The following is a 23,664-nucleotide window of genomic DNA, read 5'->3' on the forward strand; positions in this document are numbered from 1 at the left end:
TAGCATAATAGATTGAATTCACATAATCCCTTTATAATTTCATGTGCTTTCTGTAAAAGTACTGCAATATAGAAATGACAGCAGTCTTCCTTCGATTTAGGTGATGACAAAACCAAAATTTGAGGAGTTTGCTCACAGATCCTATACAGCAGAAGGGGGAGGCAAACATAGGTTTCCAGACACAGAGCTTGCTCTCATATTCCAAATAGGAATGATGTTACCTATGTTAGAGGGGACTGTATTATAGTACAATGACGTGCAGATCAATTTTCTTACACTCTTTCCCTTCCCTATTCCTAGCTCATTCATTTGCCCTGGCTCTAGCAGCTAGAAAAATAAAACCAACTGAAGATTAAGGAAAAAAAAAAGTAGAAAAACTGGTATTTCTACACCTCCAGTTCAGATTATAACAATGCAGAGGTACAATCCAGAAGTCGATCTGATAATTCATACAATAGCCTGCCTCATTGTGAAATTTTCATGCAGCAGCCCTCCATATTAAATGTATTTTGTAACATGCAGGATACTAAATTCTGGAAAGGCAGAGATACGTCATATTAACCTTCCTTCTTTTGAAGAATCTCTGAGTCTATTGAATTAAATAGCTATATTGTGAAAAAGGATAATATGTCAAGAGGATTGAGGCACACATGAGGTACGAGGCTAGGGAAGGGGGCTGAGTGGTCTTCTCTGAGATATGTGGGAGATGTAGAAAGAAATTTCCTAGCTTTCTGTTCCTGTTTCCTACAGCATGACACTCTCCTAGCCGAGGTCCTTATGACATATTTAAAACAGAAGGCAACAAATATAGGATATTTGGAAAGGCTTATTTCCCAGTAACCCTCCCTCTCCACCCAACTCGATACTTCAAAGAGCACAGAAGATGCAAGGAGAGGATCTCATAGCAAATAGGCCAAGGATGAATACAGGGTGCAACCAGATTTTAAAATAAAGGTGCTTGGGACGTATGAATTTTAAAAACAAATTAGTCAATAATTATGACTTACAGAAACTTACTCTTGGAAGGTTTAACACAACGTACGTATAAATCAACATATAGAAACCTACACAAAATTAAGTGCTTCATTTTACTTGGGGCCCCAAGCTGTTCAGTTATGAAAGAATCACTTTGCTGTTGCCCAAGTTTTCTTTGCACGGATGCATTGGCGAATGATGAAATTTCCCTGTGTGAATATGAATTTTAATGATTGGGAAACATAGAAACCACACATAATTCTGCAAGGTTCAAGGCAATTCCCATAGCTCTTAAAAATAAGAAGTATATAGAGGACTTGTATTGTAAGTCTTTATTTTTAATTACTATTATTAATCTTCTTGATTGAGGCAGTAAAAGGTAACCACTGACTCACTGAGCAGCAATTCAACAAGTCATGCAAACTACAATGTTGACAGCCTTTGTAGTCCTAAATGGATTGTGTCTAACTAAACCACTGTGTAATTACGGATCCTTTGTGATTTCACATTCTCCTCTTATAGTCAATTTTTCTTTCTTTGATGTGGCATGTTGTGTTCAGTAACTTATCTGAAAACATCAATATGGTTTTGAAAAGGATAAAATCAAATTGTAACGGTCTATGTTCCTATAATGTGTGCATAGCCAAGGGAAAGATGGTAAATAGGTATGCTATTTCATTGTATTTCCATGCTCCCGACATTGGAAATATGATTCTACACCCACATTCTCTCTAAAGAAGACCAACTGGATTTATTTCTCATATATTTATAAATCAACAGCTGGTACACAGAAGACTGGACCACCATCAGTATACATTCAGGTGACAGAACACATTGTAAATGAAGTGGAGAAGACTTTTTGACTCTAGTGCTTACAATTACAGGAAAAATGCCTATTAATTTCATCTGATATAACTGCAAAAAAGAGCTATATTAACCTTAAGCATCTAATTTTAAAATTTTGATGTAAATAAAAAGGTTTTACATATATTTATATATAAATATATGTGTACATATACATACACACACACACACATATACATATTTAATAACAGTGTTTCTGTTAAATAACTTTAGGCAACCTTTCTTAGCTTTGGCTGCCCATTCAAATCCCCAAGGGACTTTTAAAATCTCGTCGCACCTGGCAATCAGAATCAGAATCTCTGTGGTTGAAACCCATAGGTAAGCATTTTTTGGTAGCTCATGGGTTTATTCCAGTATGTAACCAAGATTAAAAACCATACATACATCATTACAGAATTAAAAAGAAATAATCTTTCACTTCCTCTCAAGTATTATAGATTTAGCATGTCATAATATAGTATAAATATAAAACACTGCTATAATAAAACTTATGATTTTACTGGAATACCAGATTTCAGGAACTTCATCTGAGTAAATGGGCATCAAATATTCCTTTCAAATTGATGAAAATTGCTATTGCCGTCTGCCACTTTTACTCTCAAAGTTAATTACATATACATTATATTCCCACAATAATGTCAGCTTTTGCCAATCCCATTTAGATGTTTACATAAAAGAAAAATAATGTCTCTATTGGACAGATTTATAAAAGAATATTTGGTCTCTATTTAATCTCAATGAAAACTGATATTCTATGCAACGTTTTAATCGAATAATTCTAGGGGAATAGCTATTTCTCTGATTTAAAGATATATGCTTGAGTGTAAGATTAAGGCATATTTTTAAATTCAAATGTTTTTTTAATATTGCACACACCAATAATATCACTTAAAACATGTAATATAGCATATAATATGGGGCAGAAACATTACTGTTACTAATATTATTAAATAATAAAATTTATTATTATTATTATTTATTACTTTAGTATGTGGAATACTGAACCAGTTCTGTGACTGGAGGCTTGTACTCTGTAAAACAAAGGCTTGAACTGGTTAACATTTGAAAGTTGTTTCCAAATCCACCATTTGAAGATTCTAGGTTTTATGTGTAGTGCACACCAAACAAGGTCTGCTGCACATGTCAGATTACCTACTTTAATCTTATTATGTAAAAGATGTAAAAGCTGAGGTAGACAGTGGTGAAATAATTCTTGCCAACAAAGAAGTCGTTTGTCATGTCTCAGGAGAAGAGGTTCTTAGAGAGGTCCAATCTATTTAAGTACTTACCCCACCTCCATCATACAGGTTTCTTGTTTTTGTTTTGTTTTAAATTATTTCTTATAAAAGCAGTGAGTTGAAAACTCTGACAGCTTAGATATGTAAAGGCATTAGAAAAGAAGGAAACTAAAACTAAACAACCTTTAAGTACCTTTTCTTGGCTAAACAAAAAAATATTGGGGGGCACCCTGGGTGGCTGTTGGTTGAGTGTCCGGCTTTGAGTCAGGTCATGATCTCATGTTCTTGTGTTGGAGTCCTGTATCAAGCTCACTGCTGTCAGCACAGAGCCTGCTTCAGATCCTTTGTCTCCCTTCCTGTCCCGCTCACAGTCTCTCTCTCAAAAATAAACATTAAAAAAAATTATTGTATTTACCTGTTCTAAGATGTACCTTTTTAGTTTTGTATGTCTGAAATCAGGATGAGTTTTACAGTCAACAGTTAGTTACAGTCATTGTCTACCAGGTGGCAGTTGTTATATAAGCAGTTGTATTTCTTAAGCTTGTACAAACGAAAGTGGTCATGGCTATTCACATAGGCGTACTTCATCCAAGCTACATACATTGTTTGTACTACAGGTGCAGAGGTTAACTGTCATTCAACATATCTTGAGAAAAGTTACAATCTGATTCAATATTGGAAAAAAAAATGTGGGCAAAGAAAGGCAAGGGAACAGTGGCAAGTATGAAATTTCATACCAAAATATTTATTGTTGGAGTAACGACCACAACTCTGTATTTTCTTGTTAATCAACAGCTAACTGATTTATATAGCCTTGCTTCTTTAGTATGTCAACCAGGAAACAGCAGGGACAATATCACCAGGATCTCATTAGAAATGCAGAATCTTGGGCCCATGCCAGAACTACGGAATCAGAATTTGCATTTTATCAAGATGCCCACCTAATTGCTTTGCACCTTAAAATTTGAAAAGCACAACTTTATAGTGCCAAGAAAGAGAGTCACAAGATGAAGCTGTTTTATATTTTGTTACTGAGATATGTGCTAAATATATGCCTCTCATACGTTAAGCAATGTAACCTCAAGCTGGAGACCGTTGGACTAGATGAAAGAAACTTCAAAGCCACAAAAAGCTGGTGTGACTGATTCATAAGCAAGCATGACAATATTGATAGAAATCTATGTCCAAATAAGTTTAAAGGATTGTTCTGTAAGCTCTATTTTAGGTTTGAAATAGATTCTAATGATAAAAAAGCATCTGCTACGGTTTAATTGATAACTTGCTTTTCTTTCCTAGGGATACACAAAATGATAGTGTATCTTACTATAGGTGAAACAATAGATGTGATGAAGTACAGGCAATGGTAAAGGTACAGTGTAGAAACCATGGAAATAATGACTCCCGTTCATAAGCATCTATGCATTTGAGATAACAGGATAACTGATATTGAAAATGATTAATTTGTATAGCGTAAGAATTATCCTTATTATTCTAGAAATTGTTTTATTATCACACAAAACTTTCTTTGCTTAGTTGTTTAAATAGGAAGGAGAGGAAGAATTAATAAAAATATTAGACATTTTATTTTTATGCTACGTTAAATAATGATACAGTGGAAATTTTCTCTAAGTAAACATAATAGTTGCATTAATAGTAAATTAGTTCATCGTAACTTTGTCACATATATTGAATATGAAATTAACATTTGTGACTAGATTTTTAACCACAAAAACAAAGCATGATAGAAATAGTTTAAGAAGCTGGATTTGAATATATGCTTTTCATTTTAAAAGATTTATCTATGCGCCTGGATGACTCAGTCGGTTGTGTCCAACTTCAGTTCAGGTCATGATCTCATGGTTTGTGGGATCAAACCCCACATCGGGCTCTGTGCTGACAGCTCAGCGCCTGGAGCTGCTTCAGATTCTGTGTCTCCCTCTCTGTCTGCCCCTCCCCCACTCACACTATGTCTCTCTTTCTGAAAAATAAATAAACAAAAGAAATTTAAGGGGCACCTGGGTGGCTCAGTCGGTTAGATGTCCGACTTTGGCTTGGGTCATGATCTCACGGTTTGTGGTTTCAGGCCCTGCGTCAGGCTTGTGCTGACAGCTTGGAGCCTGCTTGAGATTCTGTGTCTCATTCTCTCTCTGCCCATCCCCTGCTCATGCTCTGTCTCTTTCTGTCTCAAAAATAAATATTAAAAAAATTAAAAATATTTTTTATATTTATCTAAATGTCTCATCCATTCTTTCTTTGTTGGCATTTAGAGTACAAAACATACAACATATATGCTTATATAACATAAAAAAAGGTTAACTTAAAAGAAATCACTGTTTTTCCAATGATAGCCCTTACAGATAAACACTTTTCCTTGTGTTAGAGCAATAATTGTTGACTGTTGGACTGCTTTCAGCCTGATTTTCTAGTTTTATTTTTTATTGATGATGATGATGATGATGATGATGATGATGGTCTTTACCATACTTTTTGCTTAGCATGCTATTTCGTTGAGGCAGAAAAATGGAGGTTTGAGGAAAATCGTGGAGAAAACATTTCTGATTTACCAAGATGGCTTTCTGAATTCATTTAGCGATAGGCTTCCTGGATGCCCAAGTCAAATGCTGATGAGACATATAGAAACCATTTCCATCTTGCCACCAGAATGGGAAAAGAAGACTGCAGATCAAAGTACTTTTTCCCATTATATTTTGATTTTCCTCAATACACAATATATTCTATAGTATGGATGATAATTTATTTCCAAATAAATATATGCAGAAAAATGTCATAGTTCAGGTATAGTACCTTCTTACCTGACTACATTGCAGAAAGCTTCACTGCATAGATGATATTTTAGACCATTTTAAAAGATGATTAAAGTCTCAATAGACATACAATCAGTATGTCTTTAATTACATGCCTTACCTCCCCCATTTTACTGAATTTTTCTCATTCACCTGTGAAGGAGACTAATTTTAACAATGCTTATTTTGTGTCACATATTAGATCATTCAGGAGTGGCAGGAAGTATTGAGTTCATTTTATTTTATGGGATGATTTTAATTCCCTAGCTCCTTAGAATATTTTACATGAAACAATCACCTAAGGTGAATAAGCTTCCATTCCTATTTCATATACCAAATGGCATTTTTAATGACTTTTGTAATTTTATAATATTATAATTACAATGACTTAAATATCTGAATGTTGACAAGTTGTTGGAGTAAGGACCATCTACATGTTGAACTTGGGATGATCACTAGAGCACCACACATACCATTTATCCATGTGTATCTTTTTAAGTTTATTTATTTTGAGAGAGAGAGAGAGAGAGAGAGAGAGAGAGAGCGCGACAGGCACTGACAACACAGAGCCTGATGCAGGGCTTGAACTCAGAAACTGTGACCTGAGCCAAAATCAAGAATCGGACGCTTAACCAACTGAGCCACTCAGATGCCCCTTTTAAACCTTTGTTAAGTTTATTTATTTATTTATTTTGAGAGAGAGAGAGGGAGAGTGCAAATGTATCTTTTTAGATTGCTCAAATACTTAAATCTGGGCTTCTTTGGATTTCTAAGAAAAATTAAGTTTTTCTCAAAACATCAAGTTCTAAAAGTAATGACAATTATGGCCAGTCTGTGTGACTGGCAGCATCTGAATCACCAGGAAGTTTTTTTAAAAGACAAATGCAGAATCTCAGGCTGCACCCCAGACTTACTGAATCTGAATCTGCATTTTAACAAATCTCTAGGTGATTCCTATGCACATCACACTTTGGGAAGTGCTGGTAGCCTATTCCCTTTCCTCATCTCCCATGTTGATTATAGAGTACTAATTGGGAATCTGCAAAGTAAATCTAGCCCCTAAACCTTTCCTTCAAATCAGACATGGTTTATAGCATTCTCAAACTGAATGGAAAACACATATGCCTCGATTTTAGAACAGAAAAACAATCTCAGTTTTACATGCTTTAAAACCCTGGGAACATATATCTGTTCATGTTCTTATGACTTTTTGAGCTATACGATAATCTTTTTTCTAAACAAGGAATAAAATTATATCCAGTCAATGAATTCATATGTCCCTGTTGTACCCTAGACTTCTACTGAGAGTCTCAGAATGTTATTTTAGCTTTCTTAGCCTTGTGGAAATTATGTTGCTTTGCTCCCTACAGGAATTAAGATAAAATATTAGTAACCATGCATATTTAATTTTCAAAATGCCAAGTAATTACTCAAAGCATTTTAAAAAGGAAAATTATCTTAGATAATCATGAAATGTTTCCTTAGTAAGGGGCTATCAAGTCTAAAGTTGTGTTATCATGGATATTCTTTATTACAGTGATCAGAATGAAAAATGAATTTATTAACATGTCTGTCTTCTTTCTTTTCCAGATGCAAGACAAAGGTCTACCCTGATGAACTTCCAAACACAAGCGTAGTCATTGTGTTTCACAATGAAGCTTGGAGCACCCTCCTTAGAACTGTTTACAGTGTGATAAATCGTTCCCCACGCTATCTGCTCTCTGAGGTCATCTTGGTAGATGATGCCAGTGAAAGAGGTATAATTATTTTTCCTTCTTAATAGAAAACTTTATTATGGTCAAAAAGATAGCTGTCAAATTTTCATCACTGTACCTGGAACTCCAGGAATATGAAACTAATTCTTTCAGTTTCTCCCATGATTCCATTTGGTCCATACCAACCTAAGAAATCAGCCAAAATAATTTTCAAAAGTGTTTATTTTTTTCCCAACTCAAACAATCAAATGATTGAGCCTTAGTATGACTTTTTGGACATCTATCGTGTTTTGTTTTGTTTTGTTTTGTTTTGTTTTGTTTTGTTTTAAGTGCAGGTAAAAGTGAAATAACTTATAATTAAGAAGTCTCTGTTTGTCAATGTGGCCCAACTTCTAAATTAGAGTCTGGTATATTAAGGTCCTATAATGTCCTTATCTTTGCCAGATTTACTGATAAAAATCTCTACATATCTATTTCACCTAATCCAAAAAAAAAAAAAATGTTGATAGAAGTCTGCTACCATTTCTGTTTGCTGAACTCCATCTGGGTAGTAGTATTTCTGCTATGTCTTAAAATAGTTTCAAAACTTTATCAATTCTTATTGCACATTCCAGATTTTCTCAAGTTGACATTAGAGAATTATGTGAAAAACTTAGAGGTGCCAGTAAAAATTATTAGAATGGAAGAACGCTCTGGGCTAATACGTGCCCGCCTTCGAGGAGCAGCTGCTTCAAGAGGGCAGGTCATAACTTTTCTGGATGCACACTGTGAGTGCACGTTAGGATGGCTGGAGCCCTTGCTGGCGAGAATAAAAGAAGACAGGTAAGAATTCATGTGTTACATATGCCTGGGTTTTGACTCGGCCTGTTAGGACAGTTCCAGGTGCCAGTCAAAACTTCTCTGTAAATTGCTTTTTGAGATTCATTTTCTAGCTTTAATTTTTTTTTAACGTTTCTTTATTTTTGAGAGACAAAGAAAACAGAGCATGAGCCAGGAAGGGGCAGAGAGAGAGGGAGACACAGAATCCGAAACAGGCTCCAGGCTCTGAGCTGTCAGCACAGAGCCTGGTGCAGGGCTCGAACCCACGAACCCTGAGATCAGGACCTGAGCCAAAGTCGGCACTCAACCAACTGAGGCACCCAGCTGTCCCTTCTAGCTTTTAAAGAGCACCCCTCCTCCACTGAATAAAGACCTTGGCTTATTCATGCTGAATATGAATATTTGATTAAGAAATAGTCAATAATCCAAACAGTAAAAAATGTGTTGAATATTCATTTTGTAAGGTGATGAAACTGAGTCCAATCTGAAATGGTGCCATATTTTATAAAATACATTTCAAAACACCTGATTTCATCCTCACAAGCACCCCATGAGGTAGGCAATGTAAATGTTCTTGTGTGTACCTAGTAATAGGGAAGGATGAAGAAGGAAGGAGCTTGACCCAGTTAGTTATTGGAAGTGATGGGAACAACAGTTCAGTTCTTCCCATTCCTAGACCAGTCTTCTCTCTACTAGTTCACTGCCTTTATTCAATGTCTTATTCAAAACCACCTAGAGGATCTTAAAAATGAAGGCACACACTCACACATTCCATTGGAATGAAATCATGATACAAAAAATTATAAGAATTTTAATTATATAAACGATGTTGTCAATCTGTATACACAAATTGTAAAATCCGAAAATTTGAATAATACTTTATAGAAATTAAGAACCCTCATACTTACCTGCAATTCTTTCTGATGATGATGCGGTCAAGTACAAGCTTCTTTTGTGGATATTCATAAACATTGATGATAAATGATTATAATTCTTAAGTACCTAATGAAGTCACCTATGTCGAATGCTCTCTGATATAATAACAAAGCATCTTATGACACCTTGTTTGCATAGTCATTTCACCTACAGTAGAAAGGTCTTCTTAGAGTTGAAGTTTTTAATTAAACATCCAAGACAGGGGCTGCTTAGTGTGAGCTAGTCCAGCTACATCAGGATTTGGTACTTGCCAGGAAGATAGATGGAGGTTGTTAGTAAAATGGGCCATAGCGGTTGAAGAAAGCAGTGGGAACCTTTTATTCAGCTGAGTGTTGTACACAGCTAGTAACATTTTCCAGTCTGTGTATTGTCCAATATGCACAGGAGGGTGAGACTGGCAAAGTAAAATGAACTTAGAGCATCTTAAATGCATTTCCTGGCAACTTTTCATACATTTTGCTGCTTTTTAAAACATGTGTTTCATATTCAGCTTACTGAATTTTTTATGCAATATTCAATATCATCAAGAATAGATCGTTTATTTTTTAATGTAACATGTTTAGATTGCACTTTCATATAGTGAACTCTAATGTTTGTCCTTCTTATAAGTTCTAAAGTTGCCACAACTCGATCACAACTATTCAAAGTTAGTAGATCTAATTTTGCCTCCCTAAAAATTAAGTCATTAAACTTAATGAAGAAAGGTATTGATTTTGTAGGGACCAGAGTTACCAAGAAATGTTTCCAAGGCTAGATAAATCCTATTGATTTCAGAGAACTCTAGGCTTTGGCTAATTGTGTGGAATAGAAGACCTAATTGAAAAATGAACATTAGTGGGGCACCTGGATGGCTCAGTCAGTTAAATGTCCCACACTTGATTTCGGCTCAGGTCATGATCTCACAGTTCATGGGATCAAGCCCTGCATTGGCCTCTGTGCTGACAGTTTGGAGCCTGCTCAGGATTCTCTCCCTACCTTCTCTCTGCCTCTCCCTCACTCACATGCACACATGCACACTCTCTCTCAAAATAAATGAATAAATGTTAAAAAAATAAAATAAAATGAATGTTAGTGATACTGGTGTTACAGAAGCAGGATAAATAATGGACAACATTTATTTGCTTTCCACATTTATGGGATATTCAAAAGCATATTTGTATATTTACCACCTAGTAAATATGAAAAATAAGCTCTGGTTTCCAGAACTAGCTACCAGCAAAGCAAACTTGAGTAGACCTTAACATCTGCTGTAGAGATGACAGACTGATCCCATAATGCAACATATAAGCCAGGAGTAGAGGAAGACTGAGGAAAGCACAAAATGGATTAAAAGAATATCTAATCTTCTCTCAAGGTGAAAGTCTCTTACCCTAAAAAGCCACCATCGAGAACACCAAATCTCCTGTCTCTTCCTCTTAACTTTAAGAAATGGGTCATGACATAAAATGCCAGAAACTTAAGTTGCTTATCTTTCCCTATTTTAAAATACACAGATTGTTTACAGTAAATTCCAAGATCTAGAAAGGACACACTTAGAAATTGTCAAGTCCCTAATATCTTTCAGAGGAAACATTTACTTACACTGATGTTCATGATTTTTATTGTTTCTGTTTCTTGATTTTTATTTGTTTTTTTTCCAGCAGGTATTTTCCCATGAAAAGAAGTTTAATTTTTTTCTTAAAACTATCTTTTTAAACTAACTTATCCCCTTTCAGATTCAAAATACCAGGTCTAATTTGCCATCGTCCACTCTCTACTTCCTGAATGCTATTGTTTTTCAGTTGGCCCTAGCTAAAATGATGCATAATATCAAAGCAGCTCTACTAATCATGGTGTTGGTGGAGGTTTTATAAAAAATAGACCACGTTCATCCTGCTGAGTTAGTACTTTAGAATGCATTTGGAAATCAGCTTGAAGACCAATTAGTACATTTGATTAGATTATAAATGATAGAATGAAGTAGAGACTGTAAAGAGGATGTAGTGAAAGGAAACGATTCCACAGAGAGAAAGGATAAAATTAAAATAAAATCATATTAAAGTCACAAGATGATTAAATTTCAACTAGTCAGCTATACTGAGTTTGAAAAAGCTAATGTAGTGTTTAAGTTATTATTTATATGTAAACTGGTTTTGATTTTTCTGCAGGAAAACAGTTGTATGCCCCATCATTGATGTGATTAGTGATGATACCTTTGAATATATGGCTGGATCAGACATGACTTATGGGGGCTTTAACTGGAAACTGAATTTCCGTTGGTATCCTGTTCCCCAAAGAGAAATGGATAGGAGAAAAGGAGATAGAACATTACCTGTCAGGTATGTAGCTCATATCTTCCAAAGGATAGCATGTGTTTTCCTATAATTAAGGAGTATTATGAATTTGTGCTCATTTTTAAGTCTTTTAAAGGCATATACCTTTTATTCATATACACATTTACATTATCACCGCTTACATAATAATCTAAGAATCAATGACAGTATTTAAATTTAGTTTAAATTAACACAGGCAAATTTAACTATTGGCAGAAGTGCCGAATTTCTCTTGAGACTTTGTATATTCTTATGTTCAAAATATATTTACTGTGAATTTTCTATGTGATAGATATGTGCTAGCCTTGATGCTTCAGGTACATATATATCTTAGCTAAATGTGTATGCTTTATAATAGAGTTATTCTCAAAATTGAAATAACCAAAAATGTTTTGGCAAATACTCTAAATTTACCAACTTCAAAGAGCTGTCTTCCTTATAGATACAAAAGAAAGATCCAGTTGGAAAATTTTAATATATTAATGATTATGAAATATTTATTGTTTGTACTAAATTAATTTAAAAAGCTACTTAACGTGAAGTATTTATTCATAAATGTGTTTGCTCTTAATACAAAATAAGAAATATCATATGCATCTTTAGTTGCTTAAATAAGCATTGCTCACTTTATTAACACAAAATTACCACCTTCTTATTTTACTATATTATTGTGTACCTCTTATCTTCAACCAACAATTGATTTCCTAACAATATATTGTAGAGGGAGTTCACTGATTTAGCTCTTTAAAAACGAATTTGGGGGGCACCTGGGTGGCTCAGTCAGTTGAGTGTCTGACTTTGGCTCAGGTCATGATCTTACAGTTAGTGAGTTCAAGTCCTGTGTTGGGCTCTGAGCTAACAGCTCAGAGCTTGGAGCCTGATTTGGATTCTGTGTTTCCCTCTCTCTCTGCTCATCCCCCACTCACTCCGTTTCTCTCTCTCTCTCTCTCTCTCTCACTCAAAAATAAAATATTAAAAAGAAAAAAAATAATAAAAAATGAATTTGGAAAATCATGATTTAGTTTGAACAATAGAGAAAAGCCCCTAAACGATATGTATAAACCATTATCTAAACAAGAATGTCTCCTAACCTACTGAAGAAATGACTTGTCCATTGGCAAGACTAATTATCTAATGAATTAAAACTAACTCTAAGAATTGGCTCATGGAAAAGAACAGCTCTGTTTATTACAGAAGAGTTAAATATTGTGCTTGCTAATCCTCTTGAGATATTACTACATGGAAGGGAAAAATAAAATGTGCCTCCAAACAACTGCATGAAGACATGAAGTTATTATGTCAATATTTAAAGTGTAACTTAGTGATCTTCAAGTCTTGCTGTAATCTCCACATTCACCAAGTCTTATGGATCCTTGCTCCTAACAGCTTGAGCAACAGCTTGAGTTGCTCATTTTACCGTTGTTTATTAGAAATCCTGTTTTCCCAGATCATGGTTTCATTTAGTGTTAGCTGATTTTTCAGCTTCAGATTCCATGTGAAAACTATCAAAATACTTGGCCAGTACACTCAAACATAATGTGTTTATTCATTAAAAAATGAAGTTTAGGGGAACCTGGGTGGCTCAGTCGGTTGAGCATCCGACATCAGCACAGGTCATAATCTTGTAGTTCATGGGTTTGAGCCCCGTGTCGGGCTCTGTGCTGACAGCTCAGAGCCTGGAGACTGCTTCGGACTCTGTGTCTTCCTGTCTCTCTGCTCCTCCCCTGCTCACACTCTGTCTTTCTCTTAAAAATAAATAAACATTAAAAAATGTTTTAATGAATTTTAAAGAATATGTGAGTGTGCTCATTGTTTTCTTAAGTGCCTTGGCAAAAGACATGCTTCATTTAACTTATTTTCTTACGAAGTCAAAAGGTAGATAACTAAGAGGTAGCCAACATTCATAGTAAGAAAATACTGATATCATTCACAAAGGTAAAGATCTACATAGAAATTGACCATTATTTTTCATCTTTCATTAATTAAAACAAAAAAGGAAACATCCAACTTGCAATGTTTTAACCACAATTTGTGTGCTTTTATTGTCATAACATGGAGACCCAATAAAAATCTAAGAATATTTTATCTATTTGCCTCAGTAACTGCACAATATTTCACTTTCTAAAATGCTGAGAGAGCTGGAATAAGAGAAACAGAGAAACCTCAGTCTTTGCTGAAGTTTCCAAATTTTTATGGCAAAAGGTTAATTAATTCATGGGCTGTGTTGTAACAGCCTGCAGGTAATTTTCATCAGCATAGCTGTAATGTGAACTTTCTTTGTACTTGTAATATATTACTTGAAGACGTGATCATTTTTCTCACATTCGTACAAACAGATAAATCATTCTAAGGTGTTGAAGACACATTTTTTTTTCCTACTTGATTAACGGAATTCTGAATAGCTACAGTGATTAAAATGGGGTTGAAATTTTAGTTTTCTTAGCAGAATGCTTCATTTAAAATGTCAGCTATGACAGAACTTTCTAGTGACTATAATTGGCTAGTTAGTCATCATTTAGAAATACAATCATGCATCTGCATACATAGAGAACCAACTTGAACTTATGACTTAAGCTTAGTTGTACCACATTTAAAGTAAAGTTTATAATGGTTATATGTATTATTCTACTGTCACCTCTGGGCTTTGGTATTTTCATTTGGATATTAAGTGGAGTTTGCAAAATACTTGGTATTTGTGAAATTATGAGTACGGAATAATAGCACACATAATCTTGAACATTTAGTCTTCTTTAATCAGTAAACTGTCCTTGACATTTCAGTAGTCCTATTATGTGACTTTTCAGTAATATCTCAATTATATGTGCAACAATAGGGTAATCAAATTGTTACACTAGAGGTCATAAACGGGGAGCTTATGTGTCAGACATGCTTTGTAGATGTGTTTTTTTGGCGTACATAGTTTTTACATTAAAAAAAAATACCAATGTTTTAAAAATGAGATGTTCTAAGTAAATATATGAATTTTTAGCTATTCTTGAAAAGTCAGAAGATCTTGCTACAATGGTCCTGTATTCTTACTTGGCACCATCCGGTGGAGTTAAGTAGAAGCTACCCTTTAGAAATGGCCTGAAAGGTTAGCCCAGTGCCCCACCTCTATTTTTTGTGTGTTCCTGACTCAGAGGCTGAGGATCAGTGTCCATTTGTCATCATTCTTATACTTAAGGAAATGTTTTGGTACCTGTGTCCCAGTCAAAAGTCAGAGAAATATGCTTATTGCAACTATAAATCTTTTAAATTTGTGACCTTGGGGTGCCTGGGGGGCTCAGTCAGTTAAGTGTTTGACTTCGGCTCAGGTCATGATCTCACCGTTCATGAGTTTGAGCCCTGCATCGGTCTCTTTGCTGAGTCCATTCCAAATCCTCTGTCCCCTTCTCTCTCTGCCCCTCCGCTGCTCATGCTCCCTCCCTCTCTCTAAATAAATAAATAAACCTAAAAAAAAATAAAAATAAATAAACAAATCTGTGACCTTGACTTCCAAGCTACTGCCTAAGAAATACCTGAGTTTGAAACTCACCAAACATGTTAGCCCAGTATGAATATGCATCTGCATTACCTGATGGAATAGGCAACCTGTAGCAAAAGTTATCTGGTAGTGCAGATAATCTCCCAAATGATTTCATTCGTTTGGGGGTGCATGCCTTTTTCCAGTACATGTAATTTTCAACGTGATATGCTTCAGGCTATTAAAATGAGTTAGGTTACATATGCAAATGCACATGCCGTCACACTGTTGAGCACTGTGCTAGGTTCTGTACATACAACAATGAATCTGGCTGATTCTGCCCTGATGTGGCCCACTGGCACTGGCCATGTGTATGCTAGACAAGAGAATGAGGCCAGCCTAAGTGGCAAGAGTGTTGATGCACAGGAGTTAGACTACGTCAACAGCTAGAGTGCTATGTGCTTCTGGAAAAGAATCTGGCTTTAATATTATTGATGGTTTTAGTCTCTTAATTTATGCCCTGTCATAAATCCTCAATAAGTCCTCAATAAATAAATAATTAAGTTATAAAGATATTAGATTCTACTTTAATCTCTCATTGATTAAAATAGATTATTAATTTATTAAAAACCTACCAGTGAGGAATGCCTGAGTGGTTCAGTTAGTTAAGGGTCTGACTTTTTATTTCGGTTCAGGTCATTGTGAGTTCAAGCCCCGACTGGGCTCTGTGCTGACAGTGTGGAGCCTGCTTGAGATTCTCTCTCTCTTTCTCTCTGCCTCTCTCTCTCAAAAATAAATAAGTACACATTAAAAAAAAAACTACCAGTAATTTATCAAGTCTGTATAACTTTCTTTATCTTTTGTGTCTTGCCTTATGGACTCTTTTACATTTTGTCCTTATTAATATTCTTAATATGACTTCATCCTTACGTGGAGTACCATGCTCAATATCTTTCTAAAGTAAAACAAAGAGTTTTAGATTTTCTTCTAATATTTGCTATCATAATAAATCAAACATAGATATAATGATGAGTTTTATTCTTTACATATTTTACTTACTTGAATATCCCTTTTTATTAACATTTGTCTGATATTATAGCTTAATTTTTCTCCCATTTGGAATCAGGAGTTTATAAAGAAGATCAAATAAATTAAACATTATTAATAATTTCTCAGATTATAATTACTGTTCCTTTACTGTGAAAAACTCATAAGATGTTCACATATATTATTTCCTGTAACCTTCTAGAATGGTATCATTGAAGAAGCATTGAAGCTGGCTTTGGAAGATCTGGGTTTTATTTAAAAGCTACTCCAATAAGGAAATTACCCATTCTTTTCAATAATAAAAGGAAAATTATTCTCCCTCTCTTGTTTAACTCATGACGTACTAAAATATTAAATGAGAAATATATTTGAAAGGAGTTATTTAAAATTTATTTCTGATAATATACATCACAAACATATGCATTGCTAAAGAAATGTGACAAGTATCTGGAAGTATAGAGAAGCAGAAGTATTTTGTTATATTTCCTTCTAGAGTGTTTCTTTTCAGATATGTGTCTCCACAATTTAAAAATTGATATATTATGGGGCTAAGTTAGGTGAGTGTCAGACTTCAGCCAGGTCATCCCCTCACGGTCGTGGGTTCAAACCTCGTGTTGGGCTAGATGCTATCAGCATGGAGCCCATTTCAGATCCTCTGTCCATCTCTCTCTCAGCCCTTCCCCCACTCACATAGGCTCTCTCTCTCTCTCTGTGTCTCAAAATTAAATATTAAAAAATTGATATATTATTAGTATTTGCCCATGGCATTTTTTTCCAAGTAAAAATTGGAGTGGCTGCTAGAATCTCAATTATTTACTTAGATTTTCCTTCATTTTTTGCAAAGACAATTGAGAGTTATTTTACACATTATTTTTTGCCAATTATGTTTTCTGATCTATAGTTTTTGCATATACTGTGGTCTTTTTAGAATTATGCAACCGAGGGAGATGAAATTCATTTTAATATTTTTGATATCTTTTGCCAGTTTGAATCCCCCCCCAAAAAAATTATCACTGACTCTAATTTATTGTTCTTCTAGTAAGTATAATTAAAAAACACTTATTTTATCCTATAAAATGTTATCCAAATATAAGACAATATTTCCTATTATTTAATAACAGTTAAGAATATATTTCTTAATTTTTATCTGTTAGATTTTCTCTATTTGATTTTCTCAGTGCAATGAAAATACATTTTTACTTTGGAGGAAAGAAACAGAGATAGGTACTCTCAAATACTGTGAGATACTTCTTTACAATAGGAGATATTAACACAAAACATAGGGAGGGGTCAAATTTATGTGAAGAACAAAGACTTTGATAGAAAAAGTTGAACTTTGGAATGTTCTAATTGTTCAACATTCCCATCTACTCGTGTTAAGTTATGATATGTGTTGGTTTTGAAAGAAAAAAAATCCACCTTAGGTGGAGTATGTGAATCTATATTCATTGGAGAAAATAGCACATTTATATTATATTACCTCCTAATGGTTCAGAAGATAATTTACCACACTTCCCTTGTGGTCTGTTGAGATGAAATGAAAACCGAGCATTAATTGAAACATTTAAAACATCTTGCCCCATTGTTTATTTTGACCCGTCCTAAACACAAATGAAAGAAAAAGGAAAGATAAAAAAAATTACACCAATTATTGTAATTGGAAGCTTGGGGTTTTATCAGGTTGTGAAAATTATGAAAAAGGATTAAGAAAAAAGGAAAAAAAAACAACTATTCCCTTCCTGGCATATAGGTCTTTAAGCACAAGTTAAAGTATTTGATTCCAATACTTGTTGGTAAATGGATCTTTGGCAGCAAAATGAGTCATTTGCCCATATCAAGCAGAATTTTCTTTTTTTATTCTTATCCTTTAAAAATAGCTTTGTTTGTGTTCCATAGGCTGTACAGGATGGAACATGCTTCCTTGTGCAGAGTCTAAACCAGCATGAGTGCTTAAATAGTCTCTTCTCTACCAAAAGCTGCATCTTCTTACCCAAATACATGTTCAAATGAGTACCTCAGCGTGCAATATTTCACTAAACCCCATTTCATTTCTCTGTAAAAACCTTTAAATAAATTCAACATCTGGTTATTCATCACTAATAAAATAATAGTTATGCTACTGTTTCCTTTCTATCTTTTCTGCTTTCTATTTTGGGGATAGTAGAATAAAGAATGAAGGAGGGAAACTCAGTTTCTAAACCTGCAAAATAGTTAACCAAATTATATTTTATGATTAAAAAAAATGAGATTATGTGAATATTTCGGCTATTTATGCTTCACATTTGTGTAAATAATAAAATATGTGTGTTTATCATTTCTCTTTATTATGGCATATGGTATATGAGAAATGTTATTAACACAGAGGGACACACTTACAGTCTAGATATTGTGTTGTTTGATCATTGTGAATAACAGCCTGATGCTGAGCTATAGTCTCCCAAATCTTTAGACTTTTTCCCCCAGAGACGTTATTTATTTGCCAAGTGAGATTAATAGAATCCTAATATGTTAAAGGGAAAAATTAGTGAGAAGAAATGAAGTTTCAATAACTTTGAAAGAAATTGCTTTGAACAGCAGTGCTAAAATTCACAGGATAACATTGTACATAATTTTGGAGCTGAAATCAGGAAAAGTGAGTTTCTAATTATCTATGCCAAATTCTATGACGTATATTGATAAACTGAGTGATTACTAATTGGGAAAGAGCAAGAGAGATAGGTAGGGAGAAGGAGAGAGGAAAGGAAAGGAACATTATTTCCTTAACTGGACCACTACTTAACTGGGGACTCTCAAACAAGTCATTTAAACACATTGCAACTAAATTTGGTTGACCAAATCTGTAGGGATTTTAAAGCTCTAAAATACTACAATTCTATTAAAAATTAATTAGACTTGGAAAATAATTCTTAAAGAGCTGATTATAATCTTGCCAAACACAGATGTTTTCTCTTCCTTATTAAAATTAATATTTAAATATGTAGTTCTTGTTTTGTACTGGTACTATTCTAAGAGTGTAACATGCATTGTTACATACATCCTCATTTTATAGATGATTAATTGGAGCCCAGAGTTTAAGTAGTTTACCAAAGATCACACTGTGGGGTTGAGTTTTGAGCTTAATCAGTCTAGATACATAATCCAAGCTCCTAAAAACTAAACTCAGTCCCCTCTCGAGTCTCCCGTGGTCTACCTGCTTCTCACACACATAGTTATCCTAGTGTGGAATACCGGCTATATCATCTTATTGGTGGAAATGCAGGCATCACGGTTTAACATTACTGAATGATCAAATGTATTGTCATAATTTCTTTAAATTTACCAACTTCTGGTGAAATACTTCTGTATTTTTCCATGTCAAATGCTTACTTTTTGGAGTCCTTTCCTATATTCTACATTGTTGCAAAACTTTGCATCTTTAATTCTAAAATACTACCAAACTCAAATCCCAAAACTTTTACTAGATGTTACAATCCTGGAATTAGCATCTTTGTTACTCATCAGTTTAGCCGATGTGAAGAATGAATATTTTTTTTTTTAATTTCAAAGATAAAATTGCACATGATTTTAACTTACAAATAGATTGTATTATGGTCATGGGGATACATGCTTATTTGTTTATTTCACTTATTTAACAAATATCTATTAATAGTCCAATAATATTAAACCAATATATTAGCTATATGTATAGAGGTGATAAAATGTATACAGAAGTAAATATAATACTCAAAAAGAAGTGACACAATGCCTTGAGAAAGACAGGGCTATCGAAGGAGGCAGAAGTGGGAGATTATATCCAGACTGGAGAAGGAGGGCTGTACTGAGGGCAGACTGCATGGAATAACAGCCTTCAGCATAAGAATAGAGCACATTTGAACATACAAGAGGAGTTTAAAAAGGAAAATCCTTTTTAAGTGGCAAATGGATGTGGACACACGTACCAGGGTGGGAAAGTATGAAGCATTTATTATTAACAGCTTAACACTTGGAATACAGGGAAATAGTTAAAAGGAATGGAGATATCCTTTGGACGGCACCACATCACTGATGCCAGAATAGGAGCTGGGATTTATTTCTTAAAATAGGTATTTAAGTATCTGGTTGACACTTTGAGAGGCGTTTTGATTTAGAGAAATTAATCTGGCTATGGTTTGTAGAATAAATTTTGGAAGCAACAGACTCTAGAAGCAAGAAGATAACAAAAGAGACATGAGAGGACTAAACTTGGACAGTGACCATGATAGCAGAGAACAGAGATAAGAGTCAAAAATATTTCGGGGGTGGGGGGTGGAAAGAAGTATTTGGGAAATGATTAAATGAGGCACAGAAAATAATGTTGCTAAAAGGGGTCTTATCACTCGGTATTGAAATTCTGGAAGGAAATAGAAGACAATGAAGGAGAAGCAGATATGGAATGGGTAGCATATTCTCAGTGCTATTTTATATACCCTGAGCAGAGTCAAAGGGGTTTTTTTTAGAAAACATCTAGAAAGGAATTAGAAAACCACAATGCAGAAAGAAGAAACAAGAAAAGGAAACACAGATTAGGACTCTGCCTCACAAAGATGACGATAAGAGGCATAAAACAAATGAACTTATGCAGGTAAGGAATATAGGAAGAGAAAAGTTCCATTGAGAGACTCTTAGGGAGACTACATATTGGGACAAAAGAAGACAATTATTAAGTGCATACATCTACAAAACATTATTATGGTTGTATATTTCACTCATGTCATAGATATGCAACTAAGAACTGGAGACAACCAGCAAGGAAAAGGAAGAGGAAGGGAAATCAATAAGATTCATAAAATAAATAGGAAAAACCTCTCTGGAAGAATGCTGTTGGAGTCAGAGATGAAAAGCATTTCATTCAGGGAGGTTGCTGAATTATATCCAAATGCTTCCAAAGGAGGACGTTTTAAGGAAAGCCTATTCAAGTTCAGAATCAGCAGGACCCTTTTAGAAAGAGGTTACTGTAGAGATGGGAACAGAATCCAGATTCTAGTTAGAAGGTCAAGAGGAATTGAGGGAGTATGTAGAAAGCATCCTTTCAATAAGGTTACCAGTAAAGGGAATAGATAATATATGTTCCCTCATTTCAGTGAGTAGCAGGATGGAGTGAAGGGCTATTTTGGTTTAGTATAGAACTTGATTGAACAGTATTGTAAGCTCAAGGGGACAATCTAGAAATCAAAGTCATAGAACATAAATGTAATAGTCAATGAACAAGTAGCTGAAAGTGTAGTCAGAAAAGAGCCAGCTGAGGGCAAAAGAGTAAACGTTAGCTCACAATGAGGAAAGGAAATACTGTTTCCTCTGAGGCAGGAGGAAGGAAAAGCCATGAGGAGATATATACACATACTGAGGTAGAGATTGGGGGAGTGTAGATTTCATGACTGAAGAAATTTTTTATTTATGCATTGCCTTAATCTTCAGTGTTTTGAGGAGAGTCTGAGACTTAGATAAGAGTCAGTTAAAAAAAAATGAGACAGGTGAACAGATTAACACAGATGAAAGGATTGTTAGGTGTTGTAGACTAAGCAGAGAGTCAATAAGTTGGACTTGTGGTATAACTAGTTGACCTCATCTTATTACTCTTTCAGTGAGTCTCTGGTTCCTAGATGCAGAAGTGAATAATACAAGGGTAGATTTACCCAGACACTGATATTTACGAAAAGAGAATTGGGTCAGATAAGGGAAGGATAGAGAATTTAGGAGGCTAAGCTATTTTTTCACTGACATGGCAAAATCCTGGAGAGAGATTGAGAGGAGGAGAAGGGAAAAATTCCTGAAGCAGGTCATTACGTGAGGCGATGGAGTAGCAGAGGAACCCTAAGCAGCATTATAGGATAAAAAGTGACTGTCACACACTTGAAATAGGGGGGTTAAAAATAGAAAGCTGTGTTTAGCAAGGCAGATTTCAGAGTTCAACATCTTGGATCTGAAGTAGATTCAAATGATTTTGAAATCCAAAATGAGGGTGTGTATGGGACGTCGTAAGTGAAGGACTCTCAAGACCTTTGAACGATTATCGATAACAGCAATGATGATGACAAAGATATACCACCTAACCTTACCAACGATTTGTTATGTGCTGGGAACTGTGCTAAGTGCTTTACTTCTACTAACTCAAATCATCTTCACCTACTGACTGTGTAGGTAATATTCACAGTCATTGGGCCGATTATTTTTCCACCCAAAATGGATTGAATTGATTAATAAGGTTAGATGATATATAGATTTTTAATTTTCTAGGCACCCTAAACATTTAAAGTCCACACAGGCATATGTAAATAGTTCATTAGGGACAATACAGAGCGATTAACTTAGAACAGAACATGTTACATAACACCATAGATATTATATAAGGCACAGTCTCTAGATTACTTGAGAGAGCTGACATTGCAAATACAAAAAAAAAAAAATCTTTCTAGGAGCATCTGTCTTCAGAAAATACAGGATTTTTTTTTTAGTAATTGTGATTTTATGTTTTTATTTTTGTTACTTTTTAAGCATAAGTGAAATTTGAGTCATTCTTATGGTTAAATATAGAAATTATTTTAGTCATTTATTGTACATTTCTCATATATTTATAGGAACTATGACCAACTGTGAGATGAAATTCAATGCATGTATTTAAGCTAAATGCATTAGTACTTTATTAGTAAATAGATAAGTGGGTAGGCATTCTGAACTGATCATTAAAAATGCATCACTTAACATTCTTAAGCACTTGGTTGCATTATGATAAGATAATTGCAATGAGTTTTGTTCCTTTTTTCATTAAATAGACTATGTAGCACTATTACACCTTATATAGTAATTGCCATAGAGTTCCAAAACCCCAATCAGGTGAGGGTCATGGCTACTCCATAATTACCATCTGTTTAGCTCTGTTAGTGTTTCTCATTATATCTCAGAAGGTCAGTGATTCTGTTCATGATAGGAACACAGCAAGACCAGAAGTAATAAAATAGTTCTGAGACTAGGGATGCTGTGCTAGTCCAGCTGACGGACAGTTAATTGCTTGAGTATAAAACAGTGAGAGCACTGGGAGAAATAGAGAATTTTGCAATATGGTAGATATCCAAGTACAGTATTTTTCAATGAACTATACTGTTCAATTAGAGGACACGAGCATATCCTGTGACAGAAGAGGATATAATCTCCAGAAAAGGAAAACACTTGTTTTTTTTGTTTTGTTTTGTTTTGTTTTGTGTTATTTTGTTTTGTTTTGTTTTGTTTTTTAACAATCTCCATCTACTCGAATGTCCAAACCCCCTAGAACAGTGTTTCTCCTTTTTTCCAGCACATTAGAATCAGCACCGGACTTTACACACTATCAAAGGTCTGGCCCCACCCCAGGCCAATTAAATCTGAATCTGTGGAGTGTGAGTGATACCCAAGCATGGAAACGTGTTTTTTAAAAGTGCTTCCAGTGCCTCTAATGTACTATGAAGGTTTAAAACTACTTTTCTACAATTAACATTAAAA

General features: G+C 34.6%; 1 protein-coding gene across 4 annotated transcripts in view; it reads left to right on the forward strand.

Moving 5' to 3' along the window:
• GALNT13 (polypeptide N-acetylgalactosaminyltransferase 13) overlaps positions 1-23,664 on the forward strand; it is a 545,013-nt gene that overhangs the window by 316,463 nt on the left and 204,886 nt on the right. For all 4 annotated transcript variants that reach the window (XM_045479868.1, XM_045479870.1, XM_045479867.1 and 1 more), the window contains exons 5-7: positions 7,472-7,638; positions 8,211-8,418; positions 11,499-11,669. In XM_045479868.1, the coding sequence (XP_045335824.1) occupies positions 7,472-7,638; positions 8,211-8,418; positions 11,499-11,669 (546 nt within the window). The remainder of the gene's footprint in view (positions 1-7,471; positions 7,639-8,210; positions 8,419-11,498; positions 11,670-23,664) is intronic.

This window comes from Leopardus geoffroyi, chromosome C1 (assembly GCF_018350155.1).
Source record: "Leopardus geoffroyi isolate Oge1 chromosome C1, O.geoffroyi_Oge1_pat1.0, whole genome shotgun sequence".
NCBI classification, from domain to species: domain Eukaryota; kingdom Metazoa; phylum Chordata; class Mammalia; order Carnivora; family Felidae; genus Leopardus; species Leopardus geoffroyi.